Below are 17,912 nucleotides of genomic sequence, written 5' to 3' on the forward strand. Positions count from 1 at the left end.
GATATTTTTGTTTTCAGATATTTCATATTTCAAATCTCTAGCTTGAAAATTAGGTTTATTACTATTTGCATGTGTATTTCTATATTTATACTATAAACAAAATCAGTTTTGAGACATTCATCAACTTGTCAAGTGGTTTTAGTTTGGTGATTAAAAGGTACATGAAGGATGGAAAGGTAGGCCAGATAGACATACATTAGCTTTTAAAAATCTGAGGGTTTACTTTGTTAAAATCACTCTTAATACCAAGGGCCTAAATTCCTTAAAACATGTTTACTGACCATAAAATAAAAACAAAACATAAGTATACATAAGGGGCGCCTGGGTGGCTCAGTGGGTTGAGCGTCTGCCTTCCGCTCAGGTTGTGATTCCAGGGTCTTGGGGTCGAGCCCCAGGTCAGCTCCCTGTTCAAAGGGTCATCTACTTCTCTCTGTCCCTCTGCCGCTCCCCCTGCTTATGCTCTCTCTCGCTCCCTCTCTCTCTCAAATAAAATCTTTAAGAAAATATACATAAGTGTACATCTTACTGAATTTTCACAAACTGAATACAGTCATGCATTGAACAGTTGGGTCAGTTCACAGAACATTCTCAGCACCACAGAAGGATCATCCATGCATCTACTCAGTCATTAACCGCTTTCCCCAGGGCAACCATTATCCTTACTGTGAGAGTGTGGACTAGGTTCTCCTGTTTTGCACTGTATATCCGTGGAATCACATGTACTCTTTTGTAACTGGTTTACAGTCAGCATTGTATTTGTGAGGCTCATCCATACAGTTGTGTGTAATTGTAGATCTTTAATTTTCATAATTGGGTATATTTCATTGTGTGAATATGTTATGTATGTATGCTTCTGTTGTTGCGTATTTGAGTAGTGTGTAGTTTTGGCCACTATATTATGACTAGTGTGAGCATGAATATTCTAAAACATAATTCTGCAGTTTTGCTGGTAGCAGTAAAAGAATAGAAACAAACCAAATGTCCAGGGCTGGTGAAATAAAGCTTCGTCCATATGGTGAAAGTACTATGCAGCCACATATGCAATTTAAAATATCTAGTAGCCACATTTTAAAAGTTAAATTTTCAAAAATATATCTTGTTGGGGCACCTCTGTAGCTAAGTTCGTTAAACATCTCCCTTGGGCTTAGGTCATGATCCTGGGGTCCTGGGATTGAGCCCCACATCGGGTTCCTTGATCGGCGGGGAGCCTGCTTCTCCCTCTTCCTCTGCCTGCCGCTCCCCCTGCTGTGTGCACTCTCTCTCATTTTCTCTCTCTGTCAAATAAATAAATAAAATCTGAAGAAAAAAAAAAAAACCAAAAACAAAAATATATTTTGTTTAGGCTGGTAGATCCAAAGTATTATAATTTAAACATATAATCATAAAAGTTATGTATGACATATTTTACTTTTTTTCAGAGTAGTCTTAGAAATTTGGTTTGTAATTTCCGCTTACAGCACATCTCAGATCACACTAGTCAGATTTCAGGTGTTTAATAGCCATATGGGCTAGTTCTAGATCCTGCTTTTGGTGAGCAGATATATGCAGTGCTGTTGGATATATATCTAATAGTGAAATTGCTTGGTGAGAGGGTATATGTATATTGAGCTTTAGTTGAAACTGTTGGTTTTCCAAAGTGGTTGTACTAATTTATATTTCTACTAGCAGGGTATGAGAGTTGGTTGCTCTGTATTTTTGCCATTAGCTGTTCTGGTGGATATGTAGTGTTATTTCATTGTGGTTTTAATTTTCATTTTCCTCATGACTAGTATGTCTTCTTTATATTAAGTGTGCAAAAAGAATAAATATTTTACTCTGAAGTTTACCTTCTTTTCACTAATGATTTAAAACTAAAGTCAGTAATGATGGTTGTTGGCATTGAAATACTGGTGGGATTTTATTTCTTATGTTCTTGCTTTTTTATGTTATTAGTCTCATGATTTAATAGCTTTGATTTATATAATTACTAGTAAGTGGCTAGGAAATTCTTAGTTGTCCTGTAAGTGTGTTATTCATTGCAACCATCTCTGGAGTTTATCAAAGATAAAAAAAAGTATTATGTTAAGGCTTTATAATATAATTACATATGTTAGCTATTGCATTTGTAATATACTCAAATATCTAATTAATTGTAATTATATAAACCATTATAATAAATGAAGTATTAAATATTACATATAATTAAATATACTTAGTATATATGAAATACACACATAAATATTTCAAAATATCTGACCTTTTTGGATTTTAATGTTGATTAAAAACTTCTAATTTATGTTGTAAACAGTTATTACAAACTTACAAACACTAAGAAGTATTTTTTTTTTTTTTAAAGATTTTATTTATTTACTAGAGAGAGATCACAGAGGGAGAGGGAGGTGGGTTGGGGGTGGGGGGAGAAACAGACTCGCCACTGAGTGGAGAGCCTGATGCGGGGCTTGATCCCATGACCCTGGGATCATAACCTGAGCTGAAGGCAGACGTTTAACCGACTGAGCCACCCAGGTGCCCTGTATTTTTGGTTTCTTGATGAATGTGTATTAGATTTCTTTATATAGAGAGTGACTAATTTATCTTCCAACTGGGACCCTTTTTTGAGAATGAAAGTGTGGTTGGGGTGACTCTGGGAGTTGCAGTTAATTGTTACGTCAGGACAACAGGTGCTGTTGCAAACATGCTGGGGCTTGCCATATTTACTTCTCTGTGTATATGACTCGGTGCAGGTAGAAGTTGATCAATACCATGTGTTTCATAGAGTGCATTTTACGTTAGGGTTTTGGTGAGTTGAGATTTTGGGATGGATTCCAATTTACTGTTGGAGAGGACCTTAAATTATTTTCCTAAATTTTAATACTTATATTTTAATAGTCCTTTCAACAATCTATCATGCATTTATCTTATAGATTTCAAGGTATCTTTTAACATAAAATATCTCAGTGCCGCATTTCTTTGAATATCTTCAGAAAATTTTCATCAAGAAATTTGCATAATGGTTTGAACAGGTTAGCTTTCTCACCTGTTGTTTTCTGTAAACACTGGTACGAAACAGCTAGCTGACTGTGAGCAGTTGTGGTTACGAGTTTCCCATCTAGGGGATGACTTAATAGAGAGTCTTATAGGACTGCCTGCCCAGTTTGACATGTTCCTTACTCTAGCTATAACTGTGATCTCTGATCTTTTCCTAGTCTTCAGAAATAGAAAAAGAGCTAACTTCATTTCATTAAATAGTAGAAAAAAAGATTTAAGTTAGTTCTAGTTAAGAACAAAAATGTATATTTTAAAATATCATCATTGTTCTGAGTTTATTTTCTGTTTCATATATGAAGAGAAGAAAAATTTTAAAAAGACCTGGTATTCACCTCACACCAGTCAGAATGGCTAAAATTAACAAGTCAGGAAATGACAGATGTTGGTGAGGATGCAGAGAAAGGGGGAACCCTCTTACACTGTTGGTGGGAATGCAAACTGGTACAGCCTGGAAATGCAACCTGGTACCGCCACTCCGGAAAACAGTACGGAGGTTCCTCAAAATGTCGAAAATAGAGCTATCCTATGACCCAGCAATTATACTACTAGGTATTTATCCTAGATACAAATGTAGTGATCTGAAGGGGGCACCAGCACCCCAATGTTTATAGCAGCAGTGCCCACAATAGCCAAACTATGGAAAGAGCCCAGATGTCTATCGATGGATGAATGGATAAAGAAGATGTGGTATATATATACAATGGAATATTATGCAGCCATCAAAAAATGAAATCTTGGCATTTGCAATGACGTGGATGGAACTACAGGGTATTATGCTAAGTGAAATAAGTCAATCAGAGAAAGACAATTATCATATCTCACTCATGTGAAATTTAAACAAAACAGAGGATCATAGGGGAAGGGAGGGAAAAATAAAACAAGATGAAATCAGAGAGGGAGGCAAACCATAAGGGACTCGTAATCATAGGAAACAAACTGAGGGTTACTAGTGGGGGGGGTGGGATAACTTGGGTGATGGACACTACAGAGGGCACATGATGTAATGAGCACTGGGTATTACACAAGACTGATGAATCACTGCACTCTACCCCTGATGCTAATAATATACTATATGTTAATTAATGGAATTTAAATAAAAAAAATTAAACTATGAAAAAAAAGACTTGTTATTTTCTATGTGTTGTTTTTTTAAGTTATGTTAATTCCTAACATTTTTGTCTTTAAAAAGGGACTTGCAGCAAAGCATTGCCAGGGAACCTAGTGCTCCTTCAATTCCTACACCTGCATATCAGTCTTCTCCAGCTGGGGGACATGCACCAGCCCCTCCAACGCCAGCACCAAGAACCATGCCGGTCAGTAAGCAACCATGTTTTTTTTTTTTTTTTTAAAGATTTTATTTATTTATTTGAGAGAGAGAATGAGATAGAGCATGAGAGTGGGAAGGGTCAGAGGGAGAAGCAGACTCCCCGCTGAGCAGGGAGCCCGATGCGGGACTCGATCCCGGGACTCCAGGATCATGACCTGAGCCGAAGGCAGTCGCTTAACCAACTGAGCCACCCAGGCGCCCGCAACCATGTTTTTTTAAAAAAATATTTATTTATTTGACAGAGAAACAGCGAGAGAGGGAACACAAGCAGGGGGAATGGGAGAAGGAGAAGCAGGCTTCCCACTGAGCAGGGAGCCCTATGTGGGGCTCAATCCCAGGACCCTGGGACCATTACCTGAGCCAAAGGCAGCTGCGTAACGACTGAGCCACCCAGGTGCCCCGCAACCACGATTTTTAAATGGAAGTTTTACATTAGTGACTGCTTGCTTGTCGTAAAGGATAAAACAGTCTTTACATTGTAAAGATCTGGTGGTTATCAGTTTTCATCAGGTGACCACCCTTTTGATGTTTTACAATACAAAGAATTCAGCATCACTCATGAATTCTTGCCAGAAAAGGTTTAACTTAAATCTAATCAAGTCTTAGAACCAAATCTCAGTTTATAGCAAATACAGTGTTATAAAACAAGAAATTAAATTGTGCCATTAGGAAACAATTGGACAAATCCAGAACTGGAACATTCTGTGAGACACTTTGTCTTTTCTAAAAGTGAATGTCATGGAAAGAAAAAAAAAGTAGGTGTGGGGCATTCTGGTTTAAAAGAGAGGAAAGAGGAGGAGGAGCAAGATGGCGGAGGAGTAGGAGACCTAAATTTTGTCTGGTCCCAGAAATTCAGCTACTCAATAGGAGATCGAAGAAAAGAATAGCAGCAGCTCTCTGAACAGAAAAGTGACCACTTTCTGGAAGGTAGGACGTGCGGAGAAGTGAATCTGAGACGATATTCGGGAGGATAGACGGCGGAGGAGGGGGCCTCCGTCGGCCACTTCTGGCAAGTGATAGAGCCGTGGAGCACAAAATTGGAACTTTTAGAAGTCGGCTCTGCTGAGGGACGTCGCTCCAGTGGCGCTCCAGGCTCGTGGGACAGTGTGGTCTCAGGACCCTCAGGGTCACAAAGACCGGGGGTGCCTGAGTGCGGCAGAGCTCCCAGGTATTGGAGCGGGTAAGCCAGCTGCAGAGACAGAGCCGAGGAGCGGGCTCTCAGCTCGGGGTTGCCATAAACCGTGATCCGTGGCACAGTTGGGTCACTGCTCCTCCAGCAGGGACCCAACAAGCAGCAGATCCGGGGAGACTCCCCTTCCTACCCCAGGAGGAGCGGCGCGGGAGCGCACTGCAGGCATCTGCTGGGTTTGGAGACTCTACATGGGGTTGGGTGCCAGAGATGGAAACACTCGGTCACAGGCTGGGTGAGCACGGAGTGCAGCCGGAGACCAGGGAGACGGGAGTGATTGACTGCTTTTCTCTGGGGGCACACTGAGGAGTGGGGCCCCGACTTCTTGGCTCCTCCAGGGCACAGATTGGGAGGCCTCCGTTTTCACTCTCGTCCTTCAGAGCTGTACGGAAAGCTTGCAGAGAACAAAAGCTCCCGGGAGCAAACCTGAGCAGATTATTTAGCCCAGACCAGGCAAGGATGGGGCAATTCCGCCTCCAGCAAAGACATTTGGGAACCATGGCAACAGGCCTCTCCCCCCCTCTCCCCCAGAAGATCAGCAAGAACAGCCAGCCAAGACCAAGTTTACTGATCAATGAGAACAGCAGAACACCAGTGCTAGGGGAATACTGCACACAGAATTCATGGCTTTTTTACCATGATTCTTTAGTCTTTCAAAGTTAATTTTTAAAATTTTCTTTATTTTTTTAAAAAATTTTTCTTTTTCCCTTTTTTAACCAACATCTTATCAATTCTTTTTTTTTAATTTTTAAAAAATTTTATTTTTAGAGTCATAGTCTATCCCTTCATTGTAGTTTACCTTATTTTTTGTATATATGTAAGTTTTCTCTTTAAAATTTCGGGATACAGTTTCTCCTAACAGACCAAAATATACCTTAAATCTCTAGTGTATGGCTTTGTTCTAGTCTCCTGCCTGATCACATTCTCTCCCCTTTTTTATTTTGTTTTTAAAAATTTTTTCTTCTTTCTTTATTCAACCAACTTATCAATTCTTTTTATAAAATCTTTTATCATTTCCATCTTTACAGTCATATTCCATCCCTTCATCGTATTTACCCTTATTTTTGTACATATATAAGTTTTTCTTTCCTTAAAATTTTGGGAGGCAGTTTCTTCTAAAAGACTAAAATACACCCAATATCTAGTGTGTGGTGGCACAGATCTATTCACCAGCCTGATCATATTCTTTTTTTTTCCCTTTCTCCCCCCCCGCCCCCCCGGTTTTGGGTCTCTTCTGATTTGTTTAGTGTATATTTTTCTGGGGTCGTTGTTACCCTCTTAGCATTTTGTTCTCTCATTCATCTATTCTCCTCTGGACAAAATGACAAGACTGAAAAACTGACCTCAAAAAAAAGAACAAGAGGCAGTACCGACTGCCAGGGACCTTATCAATATGGACATTAGTAAGATGTTGGAACTAGAGTTCAGAATGATGATTATAAAGATACTAGCTGGGCTTGAAAAAAGCATGGAAGATACTAGGGATACCCTTTCTGGAGAAATAAAAGAACTAAAATCTAACCAAGTTGAAATCAAAAAGGCTATTGAGGTGCAATCAAAAATGGAGGCTCTAACTGCTAGGATAAATGGTGCAGAAGAGAGCATTAGTGATATAGAAGAACAAATGATGGAGAATAAAGAAGCTGAGAAAAGAGAGATAACTGGATCACGAGGGCAGAATTCCAGAGGTAAGTGATACCATAAGACGAAACAGTATTAGAATAATTGAGATCCCAGAAGAAGAAAGAGAGGGGCAGAAGGTATATTGGAGCAAATTATAGTGGAGAACTTCCCTAATTTGGGGAAGGAAACAGGCATCAAAATCTAGGAGGCACAGAGAACCCCCCCTCAAAATCAGTACAAATAGGTCAACACCCCGACATCTAATAGTAAAACTTACAAGTCTCAGAGACAAAGAGAAAATCCCGAAAGCAGCTCAGGACAAGAGGTCTATAACCTACAACAGTAGAAACATGAGATTGGCAGCAGACCTATGCAGAGAGACCTGGCAGGCCAGAAAGGACTGGCAGGATATATTCAGAGCACTAAATGAGAAAAATATGCAGCCAAGAATACTCTATCCAGCTAGGCTGTCATTGAAAATAGAAGGAGAGTTAAAAAGCTTCTAGGACAAACAGAAACTAAAGGAATTTGCAAACACAAAACCAGCCCTACAAGAAATATTGAAAGGGGTCCTCTAAGCAAAGAGAGAGCCTAAAAGTAACATAGACCAGAAAGGAACACAGACCATATACAGTAACAGTCACCTTACAGGCAATACAATGGCACTAAATTCCTATCTTTCAATAGTTACCCTCAATGTAATGGGCTAAATGCCCCAATCAAAAGACACGGGGTATCCGACTGGCTAAAAAAACAAGACCCATCGATATGCTGTCTGCAAGAGACTCATTGTAGACCCAAAGACACCCCCAGATTGAAAGTGAGGGGGTGGAAGATGATTTACCATGCTAATGGACACCAAAAGAAAGCTGGGGTGGCAATCCTTATATCAGACAAATTAGATTTTAAACCAAAGACTATAATAAGAAAAGAGGAAGGGCACTATATCCTACTTAAAGGGTCTATCCAACAAGAAGATCTAACAATTGTAAATATCTATGCCCCTAACATGGGAGCAGCCAGTCATATAAGCCAATTACTAACAAAATCAAAGAAACACATTGACAACAATACAATAATAGTAGGGGACTTTAACACTCCCTTCATGGAAACGGACAGATCATCTAAGCAAAAGATCAACAAGGAAATAAAGGCTTTAAATGACACACTGGACCAGATGGGACTTCACAGATATATGCAGAACATTCCATCCCAAAGCAACAGAATACACATTCTTCTCTAGTGCCCATGGAACATTCTCCAGAATAGATCACATCCTAGGTCACAAATCAGGTCTCAACCGGTACCAAAAGACTGGGATCATTCCCTGCATATTTTTGGACCACAATGCTTTGAAACTAGAACTCAATCACAAGAGGAAAGTCGGAAAGAATTACGTGGAGGCTGAAGAGCATCCTACTAAAGAATGAATGGGTCAACCAGGAAATTAAAGAAGAATTTAAAAAATTCATGGAAACCAATGAAAATGAAAACACAACTGTTCAAAATCTTTGGGATGCAGCAAAGGCAGTCCTAAGAAGAAAGTATATAGCAATACAAGCCTTTCTCAAGACAAAAGAAAGGTCTCAAATACACAACCTAACCCTACACCTAAAGGAGCTGGAGAAAGAACAGCAAATAAAGCCTAAGCCCAGCAGGAGAAGAGAAATAATAAAGAGCAGAGCACAAATCAATGAAATAGATACCAAAAGAACAGTAGAACAGATCAACGAAACTAGAAGCTGGTTCTTTGAAAGAATTTATAAGATTGATAAACCCCTGGCCAGACTTAGCAAAAAGAAAAGAGAAACCACCCAAATAAATAAAATCATGCATGAAAGAGGAGGGATCACAACCAACACCAAAGAAATATAAACAACTATAAGAACATATCATGAGCAACTATATGCCAACAAATTAGACAATCTGGAAGAAATGGATGCATTCCTAGAGACCTATAAACTACCAAAACTGAACCAGGAAGAAATAGAAAACCTGAACAGACCCATAACCAGTAAGGAAATGGAAGCAGTCATCAAAAATCTCCCAACAAACAAGAGCCCAGGGCCAGATGGCTTCCCAGGGGAATTCTACCAAACATTTAAAGAAGAATTAATACCTATGCTTCTGAAACTGTTCCAAAAAATAGAAATGGAAGGAAAACTTCCAAACTCATTTTATGAGGCCAGCATTACCTTGATCCCAAAACCAAAGACCCCATCAAAAAGGAGAACTACAGACCAATATCCCTGAAGAACATGGGTGCAAAAATTCTCACCAAAATACTAGCCAATAGGATTCAACAGTACATTAAAAGTATTATTCATCACGACCAAGTGCACAATTTATTCCTGGGCTGCGAGGTTGGTTCAACATCCGCAAATCAATCAATGTGATACAATACATTAATAAAGAACAAGAACCATATGATCCTCTCAATAGACGCAGAAAAAGCATTTGACAAAGTACAGCATCCTTTCTTGATTAAAACTCTTCATAGTGTAGGGATAGAGGGTACATACCTCAATATCATAAAAGCCATCTATGAAAAACCCACAGCGAGTATCATTCTCAATGGGTAAAAACTGAGAGCTTTTCCCCTAAGGTCAGGAACATGGCAGGGATGTCCACTATCACTACCGCTATTCCACATAGTACTAGAAGTCCTAGCCACAGCAATCAGACAACAAAAAGAAATAAAAGGCATCCAAATCGGCAGAGAAGAAGTCAAACCCTCACTCTTTGCAGATGATATGATACTTTATGTGGAAAACCCAAAAGACTCCACCCCAAAACTGCTAGAACTCATACAGGAATTCAGTCAAGTGGCAGGATATAAAATCAATCCACAGAAGTCAGTGGCATTTCTATACACCAACAAGACAGAAGAAAGAGAAATTAAGGAGTCGATCCCATTTACAATTGCACCCAAAACCGTAAGATACCTCGGAATAAATCTAACCAAAGAGGCAAAGGATCTGTACTCAGAAAACTATAGAATACTCATGAAAGAAATTGAGGAAGACACAAAGAAATGGAAAAACGTTCCATGCTCATGGATTGGAAGAACAAATATTGTGAAGATGTCAGTGCTGCCTAGAGCAATCTACACATTTAATGCAATCCCTATCAAAATACCATCCACTTTTTTCAAAGAAATGGAACAAATAATCCTAAAATTTGTATGGAACCAGAAAAGACCCCGAATAGCCAGAGGAATGTTGAAAAAGAAAAGCAAAGCTGGTGGCATCACAATTCCAGACTTCCAGCTCTATTACAAAGCTGTCATCATCAAGACAGTATGGTACTGGCACAACAACAGACACATAGATCAATGGAACAGAATAGGGAGCCCAGAAATGGACCCTCAACTCTATGGTCAACTAATCTTCGTCAAAGCAGGAAAGAATGTCCAATGGAGAAAAGACAGTCTCTTCAACAAATGGTGTTGGGAAAATTGGACAGCCACATGCAGAAGAACGAAACTGGACCATTTCCTTACACCACACACAAAAATAGACTCAAAATGGATGAAAGACCTAAATGTGAGACAGGAATCCATCAAAATCCTAGAGAACACGGGCAGCAACCTCTTCAACCTCAGCCGCAGCAACTTCTTCCTAGAAACATCGCCAAAGGCAAGGGAAATAAGGGCAAAAATGAACTACTGGGACTTCATCAAGATAAAAAACTTTCTCACAGCAAAGGAAACAGTCAACAAAACCAAAAGACAACCGACAGAATGGGAGAAGATATTTGCAAATGACATATCAGATAAAGGGCTAGTATCCAAAATCTATAAAGAACTCATCAAACTCAACACCCAAACGACAAAGAATCCAATCAAGAAATGGGCAGAAGACATGAACAGACATTTTTCCAAAGACTTCCAGATGGCCAACAGACACATGAAAAAGTGCTCCACATCGCTCGGCATCAGGGAAATCCAAATCTAAACCTCAGTGAGCTACCACCTCACAGCAGTCAGAATGGCTAAAATTAATAAGTCAGGAAACGACAGATGTTGGTGAGGATGCAATGAAAGGGGAACATTTCTACACTGTTGGTGGGAATGCAAGCTGGTGCAGGCACTCTGGAAAACCGTATGGAGGTTCCTCAAAAAGTTGAAAATATAGTTCCCCTACGACCCAGCAATTGCACTATTGGGTATTTACCACAAAGATACAAATTTAGTGATCTGATGGGGTATGTGCACCCCATATGTGCACAATAGCCAAATAATGGAAAGAGCCACGAAGTCCATCAACAAATGAATGGGTAAGGAAGTTGTGGTGTATATATATAAGGGAATATTATGCAGCCATAAAAAACCACAAAATCTTGCCATTTGCAACGACATGGATGGAACTAGAGGGTATTATGCTAAGCGAAATAGGTCAGTCAGAGAAAGACAATTATCATATGATCTCACTGATATGAGGAATTTGAGAAAGAAGACAGAGGATCATAGGGGAAAGGACGAAAAAGTGAAACAAGATGAAACCAGATAGGGAGCCAAAGCATAAGACACTCTTAATCAGTAAACAAACTGAGGGTTGCTGGAGTGGTGGGGGGTGGGAGGGATGTGGTGGCTGGGTGATGGACACTGGGGAGAGTATGTGCTACAGTGAGCGCTGTGAATTGTGTTAAGACTGATGAATCACAGACCTGTACCTCTGAAACAAATAATACATTATATGTTTTTAAAAAAAAAAGTAGGAAGGGAACAATGAAGGGGGGGAAATCGGAGGGGGAGACAAACCATGAGAAACTATGGACTCTGAGAAACAAACTGAGGTTCTAGAGGGGAGGGTGTGTGGGGGGATGGGTTTGCCCGGTGATGGGTATTAAGGAGGGCACGTATTGCATGAAGCAGTGGGTGTTACACAGAAACAATGAATCATGGAACACTACATCAAAAACTAGTGTTGTAATGTATGGTGAATAACAGAACATAATAAAATAAAATTAGAAAAATAAAAGAGAGGAAAGATTCATAATAATAATGCAATACATGAACCTCGATTGGATCTTGGTTCATAAAAACTCCTTTAAGGGCTTTTTTTGGTGATAAATAGGGAAACTTGAATATGGAGTGGATACTCATTGACATTAGGAAATAATTGTTTATTTCCTTAGGGTGAAGTGATATTGTGATTATGTAGGAGAGTATTAGGACTTGTATGCTACAGTCTTTCGGGCTGGTGTCATGAAGTTTGCAATTGCCTCTCACATGGTTCTGCAAATATTTAGATAAATAAATATATGGATATAGCTATATAGATAAAGCAGATATGGTCAAATGTTAATAAATACTAAATTTAATTGGTAAATATGTGCTTGTTTATTATACTATTCTCATAAGTTTTCAGGTATTTGAAAATGTTTGCATAAAATGTGTTGTGGCCAGGAGAGATCACAGTAGTAAACTGTACCTGACTTGCTCCTTCCTCCCTTCTCAAATGTCTAACCATTGATGGGAGCAGTAATGAGCTACAGTAAGTGATTAAGTATTAGGCGTCAGGAATAGAGCAGTAGCTGTGCAGTTTCCGTGAATTGGAGAATTATTCCTCAACTATGATACATTTCTAGAGCAGTAAGTCAACATTTAAAAATGGAAATTAGAAATATATTTGGTTGAATTGTAGAGTTTCTCATATGCCCTCATTTATTTTAACTGACAGTAATTTGACAGAAACACGAAACATTTTGTAGTCAGTGTTGACTTTTTCTTACAGCCTGCTAAGCCCCAACCCCCAGCCCGGCCTCCACCTCCTGTGCTTCCAGCAAATCGAGCTCCTCCTGCTACTGCTCCAGCTGCCGTGGGGACTGGCACCGCCCCGCCTGCTCCATCACACGCTCCTGGTTCAGCAGCCCCGCCCCCCCAGGCCCAGGGACCCCCATATCCTACCTATCCAGGATATCCCGGGTAAGGCTGCAACTGAGTATCTGAATGAATTGGCTAATGTTTCTAGCTCCGGTTATCCTTTTAAAAACAGGGTTATACTTTCTCTGAAGCTACATTGTCAGCTTACACAGAAATGAAAATAATGTTATAGGTCCTTATTTGAGCAGTTGAATGGCTCTTTCCTGGCTTATTTATGTTTTTAGTTTTTGATGCTGGGTTCATCTTAAATAGATCTCGTCTGGATGGAACGTAGAGTGTGTTTCCTTGGTCGTCTTTATTTTGGTGATAAACGGATAGGCATTTTTCTGAACTTAGCAAGACTGATAAAGCCTTGTTTATGTACCTGTACTTTGAAATATTGGCATTCTGACAGGCTGTTGAACACGACTCTAATTATGGCCTGTGCTTTCTTAAAGAACAGCTTTCTTTGTGATAATTTTTAGTCTTAAAAATCGAGACATTTGACTGCCTCTTAAGATGTGCTCCAAAGTTTGCTTTGTAAGTACATCCCGTTTTCCAAATATTAAAACTTCGTTAACGGCGAATTTAGGTGCGTTAACAGTGAGTATTGAATCTTGTGAATTAGGAATGTACTTAGCACATTAAGATGAAAGGTCTCCATTTTTATTCCTTGTTAATAGTTGAATATTTAGTCTTATTTCTGTCAACAGTATTATTTTCTGGATAGTATTAAACACTCAATATTCTTTTATCTCAAATATTAACAGGATAGGAACACTTTTTTCTAATAAGTACCTGGAAATAGCTGTTTTTTTCTCTCTGCTGTTCTCTGCTAGACTGAGAAAGAGAGAAAAATGACTTTCTTGAAAAAACTTGGTTTTAGAGTAATTGTTACGTTTCATTTTCCAGTATTTGATTTACCAATCCTTTTTTTGTTTGTTTGTTTTCTTTTCATCAGGTATTGCCAAATGCCCATGCCCATGGGCTATAATCCTTACGCATACGGCCAGTATAATATGCCATATCCGCCCGTGTATCACCAGAGCCCTGGACAGGCTCCATACCCAGGACCCCAGCAGCCTTCATACCCCTTCCCTCAGCCCCCACAGCAGTCTTACTATCCACAGCAGTAAAATGTCAGCTCAGAAGCTCAGCTGGTTCAGTTCAAAGGGAAAGAAGTACCAACACTGCAGTAAATGTACTAAACTCTGTGCTCTGGTTAATATAACCTACTCTGTTGTACTGAACACAGTGTATAATTTCTGTCTGTGGCTGAAAGCTAAAAATTGTGCCCCAGTTCTACATTTGATTGCACATTGAGAGATGCTGCTGTTGCAGTACAAACACTATAATAGGTATACTAGGACTTGAAATAAATTACATTTCAGTTCATAAAAGTTGAAAATGAGAAATTAAACCCACAAGTGAAACGTTTGAAATTATTATACTCATGTCTACATAAGACGTGGCTGGGATATCAGATAATTATAATGGTGGTTTAAGTACTGATATTCAAGAAAACTAAGTTTTCTTTCTCTTTTGGTTTATCAGTTTGGTTTAATTTCCATTATACTATTTTGCATAATCAAAGCATTGTAAATCTTATAATTTAAAAATAAATTACTTAAGAACAGTTGTCATTGTTATGTTTTGTCATTGATTCTCATTACTGTCTAATTTCTTTCTGGTATTAGTCTCTCATTTTATATGTACGTAAAAACAGATAACTATGTTTAAGTGCATGATTAGTGCAACAAGTTTTAATAGTCAGGTTTTTAGGAAAACCAAAAGAATAGTACCGTAATTTATCTTTCATATGCTGATTAGTAAATTAATTTTGACATTTATTTTGAAAAGTCCTATAATGTGGAAGAAACACAATTGCTACCAAAGATTCTTCAAATAAATATACAAATAAATATCTATATTTAAAGTTTTATTATTAGCCTCTCCAAGAAATTGATACAAATTCTGATAATCCCTTTTTTTCATAAACTGGTTAAAATAAATACATATCATTGACAGTACTGTCTAATGTAATGGAATCATTTAAAGAAAATTTACTGTACCCTTCTATTCCTTTTTTCCACCTTACTGTCTTAACTTAGTAACATTTAATGTACAATGTATATGAATAGATCTAAGCCCTTTCATTTTTATGCTCCTAAAAAATCAGACTATTTTATAATTCAGGGAGCATACAAAACAGTTGTTGGGAGCATATGCCAATTCTGGAGTAGGCTGTATATTTAATATTAAGCTGTGCTGTTAGGATAATTAATCACTGTAGAAACCTCAGTAAAAAGAGTGAGACATGCATCATGGAGTGAGTAAATGAGAAAGGAATGAGTTGTCTAACAGTGGGATCTGTTTTGTGTGAGGTTCATTTCTGAACACATCAGGCATATGAGCAGATTTCCAATGAATCTGTTTACATTTATTTTTTAAGTTTTGATGCTCACCTTTTCTTGCATTATTGTTACATTTAAATGATACTGTCATTTGGTCCACTGTTCTTTTCATTGACAGTTTGGGTTTATATTTTAAATGTTGGACTGAAGGTGTGAATGTAAAAGGAAGTGCATTGGTTAAAAAAATACATGTACATTAAAAAAATCTTACTCTGTTATTGTATGTAGAAAACATGAAGGCATGTTACTTTAATATAAATGACCTTTCCATGGAATATTGAAATTGGTTTAAAGTCCAATAGTTAAAAAAACCTTGGCAAAAGTAGTTTTTCACATATCATAACTAAATTTTATTAATGTGGAATCATCAAAATATGACATAGGCTTGTTTGACTCTTATGTAAAAGGCATTAAAGTTCTACATTCTTATTACTCATGGTATCCTATACTAACATGAGGTACTCAGTGAGAGTTAAGGGTATTCCACATTGCTAGTTTATTCTTAATGCAGAAAACAAACAAACAAATTGGCCTGAATATTCTCTTGGGGAAAGAAGGCACTAAGAAGAGTAAGAGCATCACAGGGGCAAAAGAGGTTACAAGGCCACTTAGCCCATTCCCTGTGCTAAGCCAGGCCTGCTCCCAGAGAGCCACAGGAAAATTGTTCAGAAACTGTTAGAAAGGAGGCTCCAAGCCCCAAGTGGCAGCCTCTTCCAGCAAGCCTGACTCGCTCAAAGCCTTTTTTTATGCAGTAATGCAGACCCATTCCTTTGGTCAGTTCACTCATCCTTTAGGTAATTGAGGATGCTCTTTTTGGCCGCCCGTGTCTGGGTACAGATGACCAAGTTTCTGCAGCCCTTCATTGCTGGGGCTGTCTTCATAGCCTTTCTAATTTCATTAGGGTAGCTCATGGAAAGAAGTTTCTGTTACATTTATTTTGCATTCTAACAAACAAGGAAGCCCCACTGGGATTATTTTTGTTACCAAACTTTTTTGTCCTTCGCTTAACTTCCTGGATTCCACAAAATACCCTAAAAAGTTGTTTTGGACAATGCTATTTTTCTAGAGGTAGGAAAGTGTCAGCTCTGGTTCAGGTATGTTGTTACTCTGTTTGTAATTGGGCTTTTTGATTGTTTTCCTAAACTAAAGAAACCATTCCCAGACCATTTATGTTTGGGTTTGGAATACTGTTTTTAAATGGACTGCAAGTAATGAAGCTCTGCATGGAGGAGCTAGTCAGAAGTGGGGAAAAGCCTCACTTCTCTTATTTCTTGTTCCTAATTGGAGACAAATGGCTTGACTTCTCAGTCTGGTGTAAAGTATTGGTCTACTCCTATGTCCTTTGGTCTTTATTCTCAGTTAAGAAAAACAGTCCTATGTCACTGCAAACCAGTCTTTTGTGAGACATTCCTGTACCCATACCCCCAGCTTCTTGGCAATTTATAATCTCTCATTCCCCAAATGTAAGTAGTTAACAGAAAAAAAGAACAAGATTTCACAGAACCTTCTGTCCCTGACACTCTGTCCCAGTCAGCACCCTTTCTAGTTAAAACAGATTTTAAAAATGTTTTCCATTAGAGCTTTACAAAGGTTGCAAAAGTGCTTTATACACATTTTCTAATTTCATAAATGTGATAAAATGCAGTTTGTTAAGTAGGTTTCAGTTTGCTAATGGGAACTTTTTCTTTTAATGATCAGTGTATCTTGAAGAACCTTGCTACAACCTAGTGGCATCTCTTTCTCTTTGTAAACACTTCTGCAATTATTAGTTGATTCACAGTACAGTAGAACAGGATACAAAGTAGGGAAAAACTGCTATAGTGTTGCAATTACTAGTTTAAAAATAGACTGTAGAACTAAATGGTTGATTATAAGATTTACATGGAAGCGCTAAGAAGGAAAAATTATATTTTTAAAGAAAAAGAGAATATTCAGGCTTTATTTCTGGTATGAAGTTTATATTTTTTAAAAAAAATCCTGTATTATCACACCAGAGATTTTAGATTCTTTTCTGGTTACAAACATTGCTGGTAGTTGGATTATATTTTTATTGTATTCATTTCTCTTAGGGGGAAAATTGTAAAGCAACAAAAAGGTTCCAGATGAATGTATCCTAGAAATAAAAGTTGAAAGATTCTTACTTCCTTGGAGTATGAATTCTTATTTGAAGTGTTTATCCTTCAGCTTTATAGTTTCTGCAGTTTATTTGATAAATGGTGGTTTGGGAAATAAGAAAATACCACTTTGACTAAATGCATGAGACAGTGTTTAAATGTTTTCTTACAGCAGTCAGCCCCATACTTGATCATGGATGGACCATGTTACTTGTGATTTGCCCCAGTTCTTTAAGATGAGGAATCTTTTCAAGTAATTTTTTTGGGGGGGGGTTAGTTTTTGGAAGTGTGTGGTGTGTTAGTTGGTTAGGAAAGGGGAGATGGTGAAATGTGTTCATCCTTTAAAACATGT

General features: G+C 38.3%; 1 protein-coding gene across 2 annotated transcripts in view; it reads left to right on the plus strand.

Annotated features, from left to right (window-relative positions):
* The window catches only part of PDCD6IP (programmed cell death 6 interacting protein), a 93,207-nt gene extending 75,621 nt beyond the window's left edge, over positions 1-17,586 (plus strand). For both annotated transcript variants that reach the window (XM_034991692.1, XM_034991701.1), the window contains exons 16-18: positions 4,217-4,340; positions 12,905-13,095; positions 13,994-17,586. In XM_034991692.1, the coding sequence (XP_034847583.1) occupies positions 4,217-4,340; positions 12,905-13,095; positions 13,994-14,168 (490 nt within the window). In that variant the 3' untranslated portion in view covers positions 14,169-17,586. The remainder of the gene's footprint in view (positions 1-4,216; positions 4,341-12,904; positions 13,096-13,993) is intronic.
* The last annotated feature ends 326 nt before the right edge of the window (positions 17,587-17,912 follow it).

The sequence above is a fragment of the Mirounga leonina genome, unplaced genomic scaffold (assembly GCF_011800145.1).
Source record: "Mirounga leonina isolate KUSES-001 unplaced genomic scaffold, KU_Mleo_1.0 Mir_115, whole genome shotgun sequence".
Lineage (NCBI taxonomy): Eukaryota > Metazoa > Chordata > Mammalia > Carnivora > Phocidae > Mirounga > Mirounga leonina.